The 17,849-nt window shown below is 36.5% G+C and overlaps 1 protein-coding gene across 1 annotated transcript; it reads left to right on the top strand.

The window, feature by feature from the left end:
- The first annotated feature begins 5,149 nt into the window (after nucleotides 1-5,149).
- LOC18017939 (UDP-D-xylose:L-fucose alpha-1,3-D-xylosyltransferase MGP4) lies at nucleotides 5,150-9,018 on the top strand. Its single transcript, XM_006402151.2, has 4 exons — nucleotides 5,150-5,778; nucleotides 7,275-7,436; nucleotides 7,520-7,738; nucleotides 8,484-9,018. The coding sequence occupies exons 1-4, from the start codon at nucleotides 5,323-5,325 to the stop codon at nucleotides 8,694-8,696; spliced, it is 1,050 nt and encodes a 349-aa protein (XP_006402214.1). The 5' UTR covers nucleotides 5,150-5,322; the 3' UTR covers nucleotides 8,697-9,018.
- The last annotated feature ends 8,831 nt before the right edge of the window (nucleotides 9,019-17,849 follow it).

The raw sequence follows: 17,849 nt of genomic DNA, 5'->3' as shown, positions 1-17,849 counted from the left end.
GGATTTGTGATCATTGTTCTATATGTTGATGACATGAACATACTTGGAACTCAAAAAGAGATTGATGATGCAAGAACTCATATGACAGAAGAGTTCGAAATGAAAGATCTTGAAAACAAAAAAAAAACTTTGTCTAGGGCTCTAGATAGATCATTTCCAAGATGGAATATTCGTACATCAATCAAATTACACCAAAAAGGTGTTAAAGCGCTTTAATATGGATAAAGTGACTCCTTTGAATACTTCAATGGTCAATAGATCGCTTGATGTTGACAAGGATCCAATTCCACGTTGTGAAGATAACGAAGAAATATTAGGTCCCAAGGTACCTTATATGAGCGCTATTAGCGGATTAATGTACCTTGCAAATTGTACTCGACCAGATATAGCATTTGCTACCAACCTACTTGTAAGATACAGTGCATCCCCTACGCGTAAACATTGGAATGGAATAAAGCACATCTTCCATTATCTACAAGGTATGGTTGACTTAAGCCTATTTTATTCAAGAAACTCCAAGGTTGGTTTAGTTGGTTTTGCAGATGCAGGATACTTGTCAGATCCGCACAAAGCGCGATCACAAACAGGATATATTTTCACAATTGGTGGAACGGCGATCTTGTAACATTCTCAAAAACAGATTATGGTCGCCACTTCTTCAAATTATGCGGAGATTATTGCGCTTCACGAAGCATGCAGAGTGTGTTTGTGGCTTAGATAAATGACTCAACACATACAAGAATCAAGCAGAATAATCAAAGATAAAGAGTCCACAAAAATATTTAAAGACAATGCTGCTTGTGTCGCCCAAATTAAAGAAGGTTATATCAAGAGCGACATGACAAAACATATTCCTCCAAGATTTCTTTCATATACTCAAGAACTCGAGAAAAACGAGGAGATCGATGTCCAATACATTTGTTCAAGCAACAATGCAGCAGACTCTTTACAAAAGCGCTTCCTACTGCAATATTCAGAAAACATATTTACATCATTGGAATGTGTCATCTACGAGACTTAGGAAGAAAAGAATATATGTCTTTTCCAGGAAAAGTTTTACTGCATTCTTTTTCACTTGTCATGATTTTTGTCCTAAAATGGGTTTTTCCATGATAAAGTTTTTAATGAGGCAGTACGCACCATATCAATGGAAATGGATAATCAATGGAGAGTGTTATAAAATATATTGATTATACATTTGGAAATATAGTTCTCTTCCCAAACTTCTTAGCTATTAAGTATTCATCCCCCTTAGAGATTCATCTTCCTTGGACTATTTTGTCCCCAAATTTCTAAAACGTTATCTCCAAGAAGACAATATGGTAAGAGAAATAAGAAGAGATCTTAATAGTTTTATTCTTCATTGTCTAACTCTCTCTCTAAATCTCTCTTCTCTAATGTTTACATATATACCAGCGCTTTATCGAAGTTGTTTTTCACAACACTTTAATTTTTATTCAGTTTCATTCTTTTTTGGATTTACAAAATAAATGAGTCTTAGAGAACTCACAAGATATACAAATAAATTAAAATAATCAAATCTTAATGAAATGAAAAATAACAAAGTTAATTAAATCAATCAAGGTGTCATTAATTTAATAACTTTCTTGAGATATGCTTTGACAAAGATATTTTCCGAAAAGGTAAATTAGAATCACACAAATTAATTAACACATGAAAGAACAACTGGAATCACGGAAGTTATTATTTCACAGAAACAAGACAGTGAAAGGATCTCACACAATAATCTAAAAATGATTTACACTTGTGGTTTAGGATGAATCCACAAACTAAAATAGATAAGCAAATCAAAGCATAAAACCTTCACTGAAAATATAGAAACTTAATCAAGATATGCTATTATAATGCTTACTACATGCTGCTACATTCATTTCTCTGACAGATGGTCAGAAGTTTCTCTGGGTTCCAATTTGTAGTAGTGGCAAAATCTGTGACTGGAGCGAAGGAATGGTAGGTAACTCAAGCTCTCCTCCATAAATGTACGACTCATCTATTGTGGTTGATCAGGAAATCCAGTTATGGAGTGTTCGCTGTAATGTACCGTGTACGTTCGGTGTTGGCTGTAGAAGTTTAGGCCATTTGTAAAGCCTTTTATCAACTGGTGAATAGAGGGATTAGGAAAATCCATGTGCTCTCGGATTCTGTGTCCCTTAACAAGACAATTAACTCTCAAAACACCCCATACCAAGTGATTATTAATGGTACTAGGAGAGAATCCACGCGTATGCGCGGATCTTGTTTGAATTTATATTTTAAATAATTTGTATTGAACTTTAAGTTTATTATTAATGTATTTTTGTCTAAAATATTTTTTTTTTTTTAATTTCTTCTTGATGATATAATATATGTAATCTCCTTTACACCAGTTGTATTAAATAGTTTCATTTTTTCTTTGATCTTTATATTCTTTTTATTCTTGTAAATCGTACTAATATAATATTTATTATTTTTTTTAATTTAATATTTGATTTTTTTTGGTTATATATATTTTATTGATTTTATTTTTTTATTATTTAAAAAAAACCATAAATGACATTTTTATGTGGATATCTTTCTTTTTACTATTATTTTTAATAATTTTTATCTTTTTAATAGTTTATTTAATATGATTTGTGTTTTACAGTTTTATTAGTTGAATTTTTATATAAGATGATTTGAAATTTTTTAACTTATTTAGTTTCATAATTTTTTTTCACTTGCATTAAAATTTAATTATATTTTTAATTTATAAATGAAGTTTAAAACATTTAAAAAGAAAATAAAATTGTACATTAAAAACGTCTTGTATTATATAATATTTATAAGTTTGTATATAGTTAAATTAAATTTGAATTTTATTCTAATATAAATATATATTAATATTTATTTATGTTTTTAATGTGTTTTAATGTGTTTTAATATGTTTTAATATGTTTTAATGTGTTTGCTTTAAATATAATTAATTAATTATTTTATTAAATTTGAAGATGTGTCACTCTCCAGCGCTGATGTGTCACTCAACTGGAGAGAGTTGGCCAAGTTTTATATATAAGATTCGTCTTTTTGGCATTATCTTTCTCTTCGATCATTGCAATTGTAATATATATTTTTTCAATAAGATTTATTTTTATGTTCCAATTAAAAAATGATTAGTATATATATTGAGATATAAAAATTGATGTTAATACAAAATGTACATATAATATATAACTAAAACCCAATTACATATTCTTCTATTAAAACCATTAATTAAAATAAACATTAACAAAAAAATATAATATAAAATAATTAAATGCATAATAAAATATATGATTCCTAAGTTACCCATTTAAAATTCAATTATTTTTTTTTTAGTATAACTCCATATTGAATAATGAATATTCATTCAAGGACTCAATTCAATTGTTATTACAGTAATACTCAACATTGAACTAAATACACAATTAAAGACACCATTCAATTGTTAAATTATGTTGAATATATATGAATACGTGTGACGACAAATTGACTAAACTCGCACAAATTATTCTGCGCTTCAATATTGAGCCATTGGTCCATCTCCTTAAAACTGTCTTCTGTGAACAAATTATTGGAACAAGCCTTGGTGTTTTCTAGCTTGGGTGTGACTTTCTACTCCTGAGTCCGATGGGTTAGTCCTCTTATATAATTTGTCATTTTTTTCTTATTGTTGTAGACTTCTAGTGAGATAGAAAACGAAAACAAAATAAAAGTTATGATTCTTGGATTCCTTTCATCATATCATAATGAAATCTATAGCGGCATAAACTGAATGTTGATACAGTGTGTGTAATTATTATTTTTTGTTTTGCTTTAATCTGTTTATGAATGTCAGGTTGGGGATCCGATTCCTAATAACATTATATTCTTTTTTTTATAAACTACCTATTCTCAGAACTTCATTAGTCTATACATAGGAATCTACAATAACCATTTTTGTCTCAGATTTGAGTTAAGTACATGGTATCGTAACTCAGTTTGTTAACTCAAATCGGCTGGTCTGGGTAAGAATTATTATTGTCTTAAAGTGCGGTTTTGTTCAAGATAAACCGAGAAAAGCCATCATCTCAATAGAATGATAACACATTAATAATTAAACTAAAATTTTGTATTAATTTGAGATTCTAACTTTATCTACTCATAGTCCTCTTATCTACTTAAGAGTGTTTTCAATCTCAAAGGTAGTTTTCACTTGTTCATACTAATTCTCAGCTCTTTTGCAATCTTCTATTATGCATGTAGATGTATACTTGCTTCCCCAAACAGATTTCCCATCAGGAGGATTGTACTTCTGGAACATGAGATGGGCTAAAGTGACAAAGGAAAAACATATCCTAATCCACAATAAGTACATTGGTGTATGGCTAGTCAAAGATCATGCTCTTAACTGCCAACTAGAAAAATTACAAGAAAATTCAAATGCGTGAAGAAAGATTGTTCGTACTTAAAGTTATGTTTGAGTGTTATTATATAGCTAGTACAATGTGACCTGAGTTTTGTAATCTAGTGTTAAAGTTATAAAAGAAACATAGGAAAGCAAGAGAAAAAAGAAACAGAGAACCTTTACTTATCTCCTTCATCATCATCATAACATTTTTTTATAAAACATATAGTAACTTTTTAACCACTAACACTAACTATAAAATACCATAAAAACACATGGTTAAGTTTTTTTCAACTATAACAAATTCTTTTAATTTTTTAAGCAGAAAATCAATTTTTTAGAAAAGTGTATACGATATGCATGCCTCCACAAATCTACTTTCTAAACACCCAAATAACTTGTGGGACGGTGTCCGAGAGCCTAGTGTCAAAAACGAAGAGATCACGCTTACATAACAGACAAAATATGTTTGCAATATACGTAACGTAAGCTAAGAATATATAAGACAATTTTTTTTTCTTTGGTAAAATAAGTAAGACTACAATTTTTATATTACTTTAGAAATTAATTTACTTTTCGGTGTCATTTTTAGTAATCGTATTTAATATATATGCAAGTTTGGATAATTCAACAGCATACGCTATGTTCTTAAAAGTTTTCAGCTATTAGAGATACGTATACACAACAACATATTTTAGACCCCCAATAAAACCCCAAAGTTCATACTTGCGCCAAGTAATTGTGTGGAATATAATTAATCACGTAAAAAAAAGAATTCATTAAATCGAGTCTAATAACACTCGGATATGTGTTTCCATAGCGGCCGCTACATATTAACAACACCATTAATCATAATATCCCGTTAGATTCTAGCAAAAAAAAAAAGCTTGCTCTCCAATTTTGTTCCATCTCCGTACAAAATGGCACGGCGGCAACAACAGCGTTCAATCCAAAGCCTATTCTCAAACCGCTCCATGATTTATATCCTCTGCCACTTCGGTCTCTTCTTCATCCTTCTCCTCGGTGTATTCTTACCGTGGGCAGGATTTCCCATATTCCCCTTTCCATACAAATGCTCTTCTTCTTTGTGTTCTTCTTACTATTTGCACTCTAAATGGCACGACTATTCCGTCGCTCAAGCTGCCAAGTTTGTCGCTAAGAATGGGACGGTGATCGTATGCACTGTTAGCTATCCTCTCTTGCCTTTTCTCAACAACTGGTTGATTAGTGTTTCAAGACATAAACATCAAGAGAAAGTTCTCGTGATCGCCGAGGATTACGCTACTTTGTACAAGGTTAACGAGAAATGGCCTGGTCATGCTGTTCTCATGTCTCAACCGTTGGACTCTCAAACCGCACACAATTACGGTTCCCAGGTATAGTTTTACTTTTCTCTATCAAAATTAATGGCCTATAAACTTTGGGGTTTTGTGTATGTGATTGAACTTAGTTTTCACTGATTCACTTATATTTTGGATATTCGCCGATTGGCTAATGTTACTTCAATGATTACTGATCGGATCATAAATTTGTTGATGAAGAAGATTCAACTTCTCTTCATGCTATCAAAATCTAATAAACCCAAAACGATATAATCAAACTAAAAAAAAAAAGGATGATTCAGTTTAAGATTATGTCAATTGAGCTGGCCTTCCCCGAACCCCGCAAAAAAATTTATCAAATTAATCCAAATAAAATTCAAATTATTTGTTTTCCAAATAAAACGTAAATTCAAAACACTTCAAATCTAGGTACTTGAGTCTAGATTGCGATCTCTTTCAGCGTCTTCTAATTTCTCAACACCAGCTACCAAAAAAAAGTATCAAATTTGCCATGTTTAAATCATATAGAAATGAATGATTTAATAAATAAAAAATAAATATGTATGAATGTTAATGTTACCTGGATCACGAAATGTAAACTCATCCAACCAAGAGCGTGTGCAAATCAATGCTTTAACGTTTTTTGGTAGAATAATTTCTATTTTTTTTAAAAAAAAAAGCACACCAGTACTAATGTAGACTTTAAAAAAATTATAGTAAGACACAACTAGGATATTTCATAATTTTAAAGTTTAAATCTTTAAACAAAACCTGTAACTTAATCAAAATGACATAGGCTTTCTAGGTCAGCTCAAACTCGACCAGGTTCAGCCTAAAAAATTTACTTGACCAAAAGACCCAATATTTTTGGACCTGTTTTCTAGACCCGAACCAGTAGTTTTCAAGGCTTTACTCTAATACGTCAGTCTGAATTGATAGTAAGACATAATTAAAAAGTTAGGGTTCTCGATTAATGAAAAATACATAGAAAATATTCTAAATTTTAAAAAGTTAAATCCTAAAGAAAACCACTAACTTAATCAAAATGTTTATAGCCCATGCTTCTTGCCAAAGCCTGTTCGAGGCAAACCTAAAAATTTCACTTGTTCGAACGGGCTCTGCCTAAAATTTTTGGGGCTTAGATTTCTAGGCCAGAATCCGGAAATTTCAGTGCTGGTTCAGGCAAGATCTCGGGCAGCCAAATTAATCACAATTTTAAAGGAACATTTTAGCGATTTCAAATCAGAAGGGTGAAGCAACCAACAATAATGATAAATAAATAAAATATGACCAATCCATTCATTGCGAATTGATTTTCAGGTGGAAGTCATTTTTACAGTATAGTCCATGAGGTTTCAATTTTGAGTAATGTTTATTATATCACAAAAGATGGTGAATTTGTTGTGCATATAGTGGCAACCCTTTTTCTTTTTGATTTTGATCGAATTTTAGTGATTATCTATCTTTGTCTTTTTGTATGTGATAATCTATGCAAAGATCTTGTAATGCAACACAACCATCTTTGTAACTAAATTGTCATATCCTATTAGGGTTTCTACAATCTTACCTGTCGGAGGCCGCAACATCTCTTGGACATTTTGGAGCTAGGTTACAGTGTTATGTATAATGATGTTGATATGGTCTGGCTAAATGATCCTTTTCAGTATTTAGAAGGAAGCCACGACGTATACTTCACGGATGACGTGACTACAGTATGTAAAATGTTAATAACTTCTGCGTTTTAGAATGTGTATGTATATATCTTTATAATTGAGTTCGATTTTGGTGTTTCCAGGTTAAGCCTTTGAATGAATCACATGATTTACCACCTCTGAATCGATATGGAGTAACTAATATATGTAGTTGCATGATTTTCTTGCGTCCCACTAATGGAGCAAAGCTTTTAATGAAGAAATGGGCTGAAGAAATTGAAGCTCAACCTTGGTCCAACTCCAAAGCAAAACCACATGATCAGCCTGCTTTTAATCGGGCACTTAACAAAACAGCTCATCAGGTATGTCATGTTGCTTCCTCCAAGTTCCACAGTAACATATTTTTTTAAAAATTCGTCACAAGATGTAGTTACTTATTTGCTTGATTTAGTGGTATTAAAGCTTACAATCTTGAAAGGCTAAACCTTTCGGTATTCTATATTATTTTTTGTGGAATTCTCGGATCTGTTGTTTGACACGAGGATATGACTGTGTTGATCGACCTTGCCCCATGGGTTATTCCCTTTATCTAGTTTCGTTGTTTTGATTATTGTATGGATTTATGTGAGAAAGAAAACGAACACGAAAGAAAAGTTGTAACTCTTAAATTTCTTTTATTATAGTTAAATTTATAGAGGCATATGTATGTAGATAAATTTTGTTTCTTTCTATCTCTTGCTTTAAAAATTCTTCTTTAACTACTCAAAACTTCACTATTGTACTTAAGAATGTATGATTATGACTTGTGTCTTGGGTTTGAGTCCATGAATATTAACATGGTATCATAATCTAGTTTGTTAACTGGATAGTCTAAGTAATATTTAATGTTTGTCCTAAAATGTAATTCGAATAAGATTGACCGATAAAAGCTATCATCTTGATGGAACATATTACAAATTTTTTTGGTACTCTAAGATTCTAACTTTATCTACTCATAATTCCTCTAATCTACTTGTGAGTCTTTGATTACAACTTTTTTTAACCTCAAAGTTAACTTCCACTTGTTCGAAGTCATTTTTAACTCTTTTGTGATCTTCTATTATGTAGGTAGATGTCTACTTGCTTCCCCAAGCAGCTTTCCCATCAGGAGGACTGTACTTCAGGAACATAAGATGGGCGAAAAACACAAAGGAAAAACATGTCATAATCCACAATAACTACATGGTCGGTTTCAGCAGGAAGATGAAACGCTTTCAAGACTTTGGTCTATGGCTAGTCGATGATCATGGTCTTGAGTCCCCACTGGGAAAATTACAATAAAATTCGAATACCTGAAAAGGATCGTTGTCCTTAAAGTTATGTGAAAGTGTTAGGACTTGTGATGAAAATCAGGTTTCGGTATGAGCATAAATCCGACTGGTTATGTCACTTGGGTTTACTTAATTTGAGTATCTCAAAGTTAACCGACTTTAGTAATTGTAATAGACATTGTTATAAACAACATGTGTGTGTGTTCTGTCTCTCAATGATGGCTGTTGAGCTGAATTGTAGAGAGATAGAAACGATTCTGTAATCACCAAGAAAGATAGTGAATTACTGGGAAATCTTCAGGCTGAGATGCAGGATTCTCATTCTGAATGAATCGCAGAATTGACCAAAGACCACCACCAATAGGATAGGTATCTCACACTCTCTCGACACTCAAGAACTAGACAAAGAAGAAGATAACAAATCACTACAAGTGGTATAAGAGCCAGGTTCTGAAAAGATTCAAAGAATCCGAAGATTGAAATAGCCTGCTTCGACGATCAAATGGATTTCTTGATGTGGAAGAAGAAGATATTCGCGCGCACCTCTCAGTCCTTGGGCTCAAAGAGTCTCTTACCGAATCTGGAGTCAAGATCGAGAAAAAGAAAGGTGAAGATGAAGGTACATTTTCAGAAAGGAAGCTGAAAGAAAAATCTGACTGGCTTGAAAAGTCCGAGAGATACTTATACTGAATCTTGGGGATCATGTTCTGAGGAAGCTCGAGGATTGAAATTCTGCTGCATCGATCTGGACTGCTTTAGAAATGTTATACAATTCTCAGTCGTTACCAAATAGAATTCATCTACAACAAAAGTTCTATTCATTCAAGATGATGGAATCAAAATCTATTGATCAGCATATAGATGATTTTTTCAAACTGGTATCTGATTTGAGTAGCGTGAAGGATTCTGTGTCTGAAGAGGTTCAGGCTATTCACCTGTTGAATTCACTGCCACATCAATACAATTCCTTAAAGGAAACACTCAATTATGGCTGAGATACTCTCACCATAGAGCATGTGGCAAGTGCGACAAAATTAATGAAAATTGAGTTGGGGGAATCAGGTCAAGCCGGTTCTCAAAAGAGTGGAGAAGCTTATGTTGCTCGTGGAAGATGATCTTGCTAGGGTTTGAGGTCGCAGTTAGATGTTTTAAATTTGTAATCCTAGTGTCTGCAAGTGCACATCACTCCGATCTAGTATTAAGGGTGTCGATCCACATGGAGAATTGTCTTTTCTGCAAAAATATTAAACTGAAATTAATTAACAAATTCAAAAACTCAAGATGACTTTTTATATGGTTTGGTGTCATAAGAAAAACTAAAATCAATTAAAAAAAAACAATAAATAAAATCGATATGGGCTAACGATAAAAGAAATGTTGGACTGGCAAGAATATATTAGAGGATGTTCAATTCATGTTAGGGTCCTAAGCTCTTAAAATCGGTTTCTAGTAATCTACAATGAACTAAAAAACACATAGGTATGATCAGATTGCTGTCGCGTAACTAACCAACTAATCACTTAAACTTGACCAGTAACTTTCATCTCTAGCCGAGAGAGATCATGCAATATCATACAAGTTTCATCTTTGCTCACAATATTCTATAGGTCTCCTATAATGATTTCATTTTCCTGAAGCTATGTCTAGTCAAATAATAAAACACTCTCGTAGCTTAATTTACCTAAGATCAGTTGTTAGTTCATGACTCTAACTCCATGCAATATGAATAAGTTTAGAAGAGATGAGATCTAGAATATGGTTAAGAAAAAAAATCCTAATCGAACATGGAGATGGATCCCTTAAACCCAACAACTAAACTACTTGCTTGGTCTACAATCTGGATCCGACGGATTTAAGACATGAACCCACTTGGTCTACAATCTAGATCCAACTTAGGTACGCTGGGAATCAGTCCAATTGGAGATCAGAAGAAGGATTTATTCAGATTACAAATCGGGTGATCCCAAATTTACCTGATTTGGATATATGCAACTTAATAGGAAGTTTCCGACCAGACCAGGAAGAAATTAAGAAATCAAAGAACTTGTTCTGGATTATTGATTTTTCAGAGAACCACTAGAAAATTAATCATGCTGAGATCAGATTTTTGTTTTTAAGGAGATATTTGATCTCTAAACGGATGAATCCTCGACTTTCCTTATTTAGAACCTTCCGAGTTTGGGAGACTTTAAATTTTTTAAAAACCCTAAAATTTGATTTTACGACGGTTTTACGACGGTTTTTCTAAACCCTAAACCCTAAGTCTAGGTTTTAAGCCCTGAATGAATAGGGTTTCAACATTACGACGTCTTTACGACGAACAATCGTAATATCGTCGTAAAGTTACGACGGTTTTACAACGGTTTTACGACGAGTACACTATTTCGTCGTAATGTCGTCGTAATGTTGAAATCCAAGAATTTGAATCTTTTATATCTTATTGGTTGTAAGGTATTTCACCAATGTTTTTGATTGATTATCTTATTTTATATGAAATGCTATCAATCTGATCAAAATCAAAAATTTGAAAAAAAACATACATATTTACAAGTTCATGCATGTTTTCGTAAATGTTAAGTGAAAGGTTATATATTAGATTACGGAATTTCAATTTTTACTATCTCATGTCATAAATCCATCATACATGCAAAGTTGTAAACCTTTTGTTATATGTTAGGATACAATAACCTTTGCATTGTTCTTTATGCAATATCCCATTTATAAGATTTAGGGTTTACTCACTTTTAAAAAAAACATCGTAAAACCGTCGTAATATACTCGTAAAGTTACGACGGTTTTACGACGATTAAACCCAAAACCGTCGTAACACCGCCGTAATGTTTGCACCGGATAGGCTCTTGATCCGAGGTACGAGGTTATGAATGTTTAGACCTTACGACGATTTTACGATGGTTTGGGGTTTAATCGTCGTAAAACTATCGTAACGGTCAAATGCTCCCATCACGACACGTGTCATGTCATAGAGTGGACCGACTGTTATACAACCGAATCGTCGTAAAACCGTCGTAATGTTACGACGATCACAAAATCTATATAAGGGACGCGAGATTTCCTCCTTCGTCGCTCATTCCTCTCTTCCCTCTCTCTCTAGAAATCTCTCTATTTCTCTACAAATAAACCTCTCCCTTTTCTCCCTACTCTCCAGCCAATTAATTTGTAAGTATTTTTGTTAAATTAATTTCATTAAATATTATTTTAGATTTAGGTTCAGAATTTAGATTTAGGTTCGGAATTTAGATTTAGGTTTCAGAATTTAGTTAGGCCCGGATTTTGGTAAATTTAAATAAATATTTGAAAAATTAGTAACTAATTTTTTAAAATTTTGTAGATTCTGTCGATATGGCTCCTCGGGCTAAGAGATTTCACTACCGACAGCTCGTCGATTCTGACGATACGGCCCCGTCTACCTCGGCAACCGGATCAGCCATCCCGGAGTCCTCGGGAACACAACGGATGGTTTCCCAACCGGTAGTTGTTCCGCAGCCGGCACCGCCTCCACCACCACCAGCCGAACCAGCGGCTCCCGCCCAGGCTGATCCTGAGGCTGATCCGATCCCGCATGTACCGTATGCCCTGTTTACGGTACAGGATCTTCTGGCGCAACCCGGTCGTGAGACCATGAACAAACTCGACCCGGATCGAGCCCCAGGCACCTTTTGGTACGTAATTTTTTTCCTACAATATTTTTAAATTAATTAATATTTATTCTTATATATTTGATATTAATTTACTTTTTCTCTTTCCATTTGACTAGGTTTACGACCGACAATGCAGTTGGTCGTAACGTTGCGGATATCATCAAAGGGTTTTTCGTACAACCCCATACCAGCTGTAAGAAGCTGGATCAGGCCACACTTGACACTTGGTTCAAGTGTTTTGTGGTAAGTAATTTACCATTTCGTTTAATTGTAATTTTAAATTTTAACTTTTTACAATAATTACTAACTTCTTTTTTTTTCCTAGCAAAACTGGCATTGGGAAACATCCGCACACGGACGTGTGGAGACGGCCTTCAAGGAGAAGGTCAAATTCCGCCTCAACAACACCGTTTCCGACTGGAAACGGAAGTGGGAGGTTGACGGCGACAAGGCCAAGCCGGAGCCTATGGCTAATACCGTCTGGCGGGGCCTTGTCCAGTACTGGTTGGATCCGCACAACCAGACTACGACCGCCAAGTGTTCCGGATCTAGGTAAGTAGTTAATTCCAATAATATTAACATTATTTTTTTTTTCTTATAATAGATTCTAATGAAAATATTTTTCAGGAACGCTACTGACGATGCGGGAAATCGGAAGAACATCCCGCACACTTCCGGCCAGATTCCTTTTGCCGGAAGACGGCTTATGATGGTAAGTAAATTAAAATTACTAATTTTTTTGTTTTCAAATAATTAACTTTTATTTCTCGATACTAATTAATTTTTTCATTTTGATTTTGTAGGTCGAAGATAACGGAGGAGAACTTCCTCCGATGACGAAGGTTTTCGCCGAGAAGCATAAGAAGCCTAACGGCGAATTCACGGATCCTCGGGCGGAGGAGATCTACAACGCCGCCTGTGCGGCGATCGAGGAGCGACAGACGCAGCTGACTCAGCAGGCGTGTCAAACGTCTCCCGGAGGTAGCTCGGTCCAATCGACCCCGGCGCTGACGGTGGCGGAGATGGACCAGATCTTCGAAGAGGTAAATTTAATTACTATATTTAATTAATGTAACTTTAGTTTTAAATTAAATTTCTAACCATAATGTTTTTAAAATATTTGTAGGTTGCCCCAAAGAAAAAGGGGCGGGTATTAGAGATGGGGTCCATCCGTGATACCTCGAGAGCTACGGCGACTGGTCACGTCCGGGTCCCGGATCCGGTCATCCGCCAGGAGATCAATCAGATGCGGATCTGGTACGAGACGAGGATCGACCAGCTCTACGGTCTCTTCGAGATCATGGGAGCCGACAACCCAGTACTCATGGCGCAGTTGGACAAGCTGCAGGCTGATGGGGTTGTCGGATCGTCTGCCGCCGGATCATCCACTAGGAGGCAACCACCGGTGCAGACGGACGAGGAGATGTTCCGATCTCTCGGGGTTGAGCCTCCTAGAGCCGGAGATCAGGCGCCGGCGGAAGCATCAAACCGAAGACCCGGCAAGGAACACGTCCAGGACGATGGGGAGTGATATGATCGTGACCAGCTCAGAGGAGGAGGAACCAGAGGTAGCTGGCAGGATCACTCGTTCCAGAGCTAGAGAGATGGCTAAGGAGGCTCACGCACTCATTGCCACAGAGGACAGCGATCACCAGGAGGCTGGAGCTCACGTCTTCAACATCTCTATCTTGAAGAATGAAGAACCCAGTAACAATGACTAGGTAACTTAGGTGATGATTCTGTACTCTTTTCCTTGGTGAAGATTTTGGAAGGCAAGGAGGTTCTTCTCCAAGGTTTTTAACGAGGCAGAAATCATTGCTACGTCGAGTTACTTAGAAGTTGTTACTAATGGGTAATTATGTGCAAAGTCACAATGACTTGTGCACTTAGTATTTTGGCGCACCACTTATGAATTTAGGGACGCCTCGCTGTTTTATTTTTTTAAATCAAACTTCTTGTTGTTTTTATTTCAGACTTCATGTAGTTTGTTCCTTAAGGCTGCGATTTCTCTCTAAGTCTATTAAAAAGAGAAAATCGCCTATGTCATATTCAGTGAAGAATTTTGATCAAACTTTTAACGTGTTCTTCTCTCTTTGATTTCTGAGAACTAAAAAAACTCTGAAATTCGAATCTCTTGAAAACTAATCTGTTTACAAGAGATTTTTCTATCCCACCATTCCATCGGTTCTATCTCTTCCACCATACCATCGATTTGAGAAACCAAACCATCATCTCCCTTCATCGATCCGCCGCACCATCACACATCCACGACTCGATCCGCCGAGTCTCCATCATCCTCATCAAGCCATCATCGTGTCACCACCACCACCATATCGCCTCATCGATACAGTCTGTTCATTACATCGCTGCCTCTATTGCCTTGTTCTTCAGAGTTGATCGCCTAGGATCGTATCACGTGGTATCAGAGCCAACTCTGAACCAAAGGCTGAGCGAAACTCTAACCCTAATCTCTGTGCTTTGAATTTCCGTATCTGTGTTATTAGGGTTTAGCGAGTTCGGTTTTGTGAGCATCGATCTGTTTCTCTCTTTTAATCGCTGTTTATCTGCTTCGGATCGAGTCTGATAGATTGTGTCTAGGGTTTCGATTGTTTTTGATTTAGTTAGGTTTGATAACTCGTGTTTTCGATTTAGTAGACTTGATAATTCGTTGTTCATCGCTTTGTGTTTTTGTGTCCTTAGTTTGTTAGGATTCGTAGTTTTCGAATTAGCTAGGGTTCGTTGTTCATCGTTTTTTTTTTCGTGTAGGCTTGTTAGGAAATCTTTTTTTGAGATTTCGTTAAAAAAAACAAAAAAAAAAAAACAAAAAAAAAGAGTACAAAAAAAAAAAAAAACTTCGTTAAAATTCTTTAGTTTCGTTAAGTTTGTTTTTAAATTTCGTGGGGATCGTTTAATTTTTTTATGATGAGTGTAGTTTTACTGTTTTTGTGATTCCTTCTAGAACAAGTTACTGCTAGTTTTTTTTTAATTTTTTTTCAGGTACCATGGAGCTTTCGGCTGAGGCGATGGAAGCTCTGAACCGAGCCATGTCTCAACAAATTAAAGAAGCGAATCAAGCCATAGCAACTCAGCTCACACAACAAATCGAACAACTCAATGACAAGTTCGAGACGAAGATGAAAGATCTGCTCAAAGACCTCAGTGCAAGTGGAGAAGAGTCGTCTCAAACTCCAACTCCTTCGGAAGCAATGCGCTTAGCAAAGGGTAAAGGGCACATAGGATCTTCCCGGAAACTTTCACGCCACCCAACACTTTCCGAAGCCAGGACTAAAGCTAAGTCCAGTCGAAGCCAGATTGGGGGCAGAGAGATTACGTTTAATCCGAGGAGGAATCCTACTGGTGCAGAACGAGATGGCCCAAGGGTAGATCGTCAGCACCGCCGAGAGGAATATATTGCTGGGCATCGAGTTACCCTGGAATCAGATCCAGAATACTATGAGGAGGACGAAGCTTCTGATCATAGCAGAGAAACTGTGAGACGAGATCGAGGCCGAGGACATGGTCGAGATTATGATCCTCTACATCAGCAGCTGCGTCATATCAAAATCCAGTATCCTCCTTTCCATGGAACCAATGATCCCGAAGCTTATCTAGATTGGGAAAGGAAGATGGAGTCTAATTTTCTGGTCCAAGGAACCTACGAGCTCAACAAGGTGAAAATTGCAGTTTCAGAATTTCATGGGTATGCGCTTCTATGGTGGGAGCAGTTGGGAGTCACCAGAAATCGCCTGAGGGAACTTCCGATTACTACTTGGGATCAGCTTGTTATACAGATGAGGAAGAGATTTTTTCCGGCCCATCATCAGCGCGAAATACTCAACAAGCTTAGCCGCCTCGTCCAAGGTACAAAGTCTGTTCGAGATTACTATCAGGAATTAGAAACTTTGCTCATTCGTGCAGATTTACGAGAAGGCGAAGAGATGGTAATGTCGAGATTTCTTGGAGGACTTAACCGAGAAATTCAAGACAAGGTGGAACTTCAGGATTTCGCAGATGTACAAGAGATGGTGCATAAGGCTGAATTGGTGGAATCTCAAGTCAAGAGGCGAATCATCAAGTCCACATTCACGCCTAGTGTACCTAAGCCTAAGGAGATCAGCAAGCCAGCTTACTCCAGAGACATCAAACCGCCCTCTGCTGGAGTTAAAGAAGAAGCTAAAGCTGAGTTCAAGCCTCGAGGTGGCACTTCTATCAGCAATGTGAGGTGTTTCAAATCTCAAGGAATGGGACATTACTCTCGAGATTGCCCAAACAAGAAGGTTTTCTTGTTACATGAGGGAGGACAGATAGTTCCTCAAGAGGATTCAGAGGCCGAATATGAATTAGAGGAAGAGGAAGAAGCTTCTGCCGTGGGCGAGATGCTGGTTGCCAGAAGGACTTTGAGTGTTCAGAGTCAACCTGAAGAGACTTGTCAGCGAGAGAACCTGTTTCATACGAGATGCTTCATTCAAGGAAAAGTTTGCAGCCTGATCATAGATGGAGGAAGTTGTACTAATGCTGCAAGCGAAGAGATGGTTAAGAAGCTCCAGCTCAAGACTATTCCTCATCCAAGACCGTATAAGCTTCAGTGGTTGAATGACAGTGGAGCCTTGACCGTATCTCAGCAAGTGATGGTTTCTCTATCTATTGGGAAGTATGAAGATGAGATTCTATGTGACGTCATTCCCATGGGTTCGAGTCATGTGTTGCTAGGCAGACCGTGGCAATCAGATCGTAGGGTGATACACGACGGTTACACCAACAAGCACTCATTCGAGTTCAAAGGTCGCAAAATTACCCTCCTACCTCTCACGCCTACCGAGATTTACCAGGATCAGATCCAGATGAAGCTCAAGGAGAAGGAGAAAGTAGCCAACAGCCTCTACATAAACCACAGTGAATTTTCTAAACTCTTTGATCCTGAAATGACTACTTTTATGTTTGTGTACAAGGAATCCCTTGTTAGTACTAACCCTTCACAAGAGCTTCCTAGTGCTATGTTTGAGATTTTGCAGGAATATAAGGACGTTTTTCCAGTAGAAATTCCACCAGGACTACCTCCAATTCGCGGGATAGAGCATCAGATTGACTTGGTACCAGGATCAGCCTTACCTAACAGGCCAGCATACCGAACCAATCCTGTATAGACTAAGGAGCTGCAGAAGCAAGTGGAAGAGCTGATGAGCAAGGGACATATCCGAGAAACCTTGAGTCCATGTGCGGTTCCAGTTCTGTTGGTGCCCAAGAAAGATGGTTCCTGGAGGATGTGTGTAGACTGCCGAGCTATCAACAACATCACTGTGAAGTATCGGCATCCGATTCCAAGACCAGATGATATGCTGGATGAGCTCTGTGGATCGACAATCTTCTCGAAGATAGATTTGAAGAGTGGGTATCATCAGATCAGAATGAAGGAAGGGGACGAATGGAAGACGGCATTCAAGACAAAGCAAGGACTCTAGAGTGTCTAGTTATGCCGTTTGGTCTCACCAATGCTCCCAGCACCT

Source organism: Eutrema salsugineum, unplaced genomic scaffold, assembly GCF_000478725.1.
Source record: "Eutrema salsugineum unplaced genomic scaffold, Eutsalg1_0 scaffold_2, whole genome shotgun sequence".
NCBI classification, from domain to species: Eukaryota; Viridiplantae; Streptophyta; class Magnoliopsida; order Brassicales; family Brassicaceae; genus Eutrema; species Eutrema salsugineum.
Note: the sequence above shows the minus strand (reverse complement) of the source record. Positions and strands in the feature narration are given on the sequence as shown.

What these genes read in the sequence shown, in the direction of transcription:
- LOC18017939 (XM_006402151.2), top strand. Translation starts at nt 5,323, where the DNA reads ATGGCACGGCGGCAACAACAGCGTTCAATCCAAAGCCTATTCTCAAAC. An exon ending in CACACAATTACGGTTCCCAG is followed by an intron (nt 5,779 to 7,274) that starts GTATAGTTTTAC and finishes ATATCCTATTAG; the next exon opens with GGTTTCTACAATCTTACCTG. An exon ending in TCACGGATGACGTGACTACA is followed by an intron (nt 7,437 to 7,519) that starts GTATGTAAAATG and finishes TGGTGTTTCCAG; the next exon opens with GTTAAGCCTTTGAATGAATC.